Genomic DNA, 252 nt, shown 5'->3' on the forward strand with positions numbered 1-252 from the left:
ATTTTAGGGTTTAGTGTTATTATAGTTTAGGGTTATTAGGGTTTAGGGTTTAGGGTTTAGGGTTTGATGGTGTTTGGGGTTGACGTTTATCGTTGTTTATGTTTCTTAGGGTTTAGGGTTTACTGAGGGTTTAGGGTTTAGGGTTTAGGGTTTAGGGTTTGTGTGGGGTGTATAGGAGATGTGTGGGGCCGGGGGGGTGGTGGGGTTGGTGGGTCGGGGGGGCCTCGCGGAGACAGCAGCAGCAGAGCTGCT

The 252-nt window shown here is 49.2% G+C and overlaps 1 protein-coding gene across 1 annotated transcript in view; it reads left to right on the top strand.

The window, feature by feature from the left end:
- The window catches only part of EMH_0040830 (uncharacterized protein), a gene marked incomplete at both ends in the record, with an annotated part of 5,571 nt that overhangs the window by 2,747 nt on the left and 2,572 nt on the right, over nucleotides 1-252 (top strand). Inside the window, one exon of the mRNA XM_013495555.1 lies at nucleotides 176-250. Coding sequence (XP_013351009.1) covers nucleotides 176-250 — 75 coding nt within the window. The remainder of the gene's footprint in view (nucleotides 1-175; nucleotides 251-252) is intronic.

Source organism: Eimeria mitis, genomic scaffold (assembly GCF_000499745.2).
Source record: "Eimeria mitis Houghton genomic scaffold, Emh_scaff1630, whole genome shotgun sequence".
In the NCBI taxonomy this organism is placed as follows: domain Eukaryota; phylum Apicomplexa; class Conoidasida; order Eucoccidiorida; family Eimeriidae; genus Eimeria; species Eimeria mitis.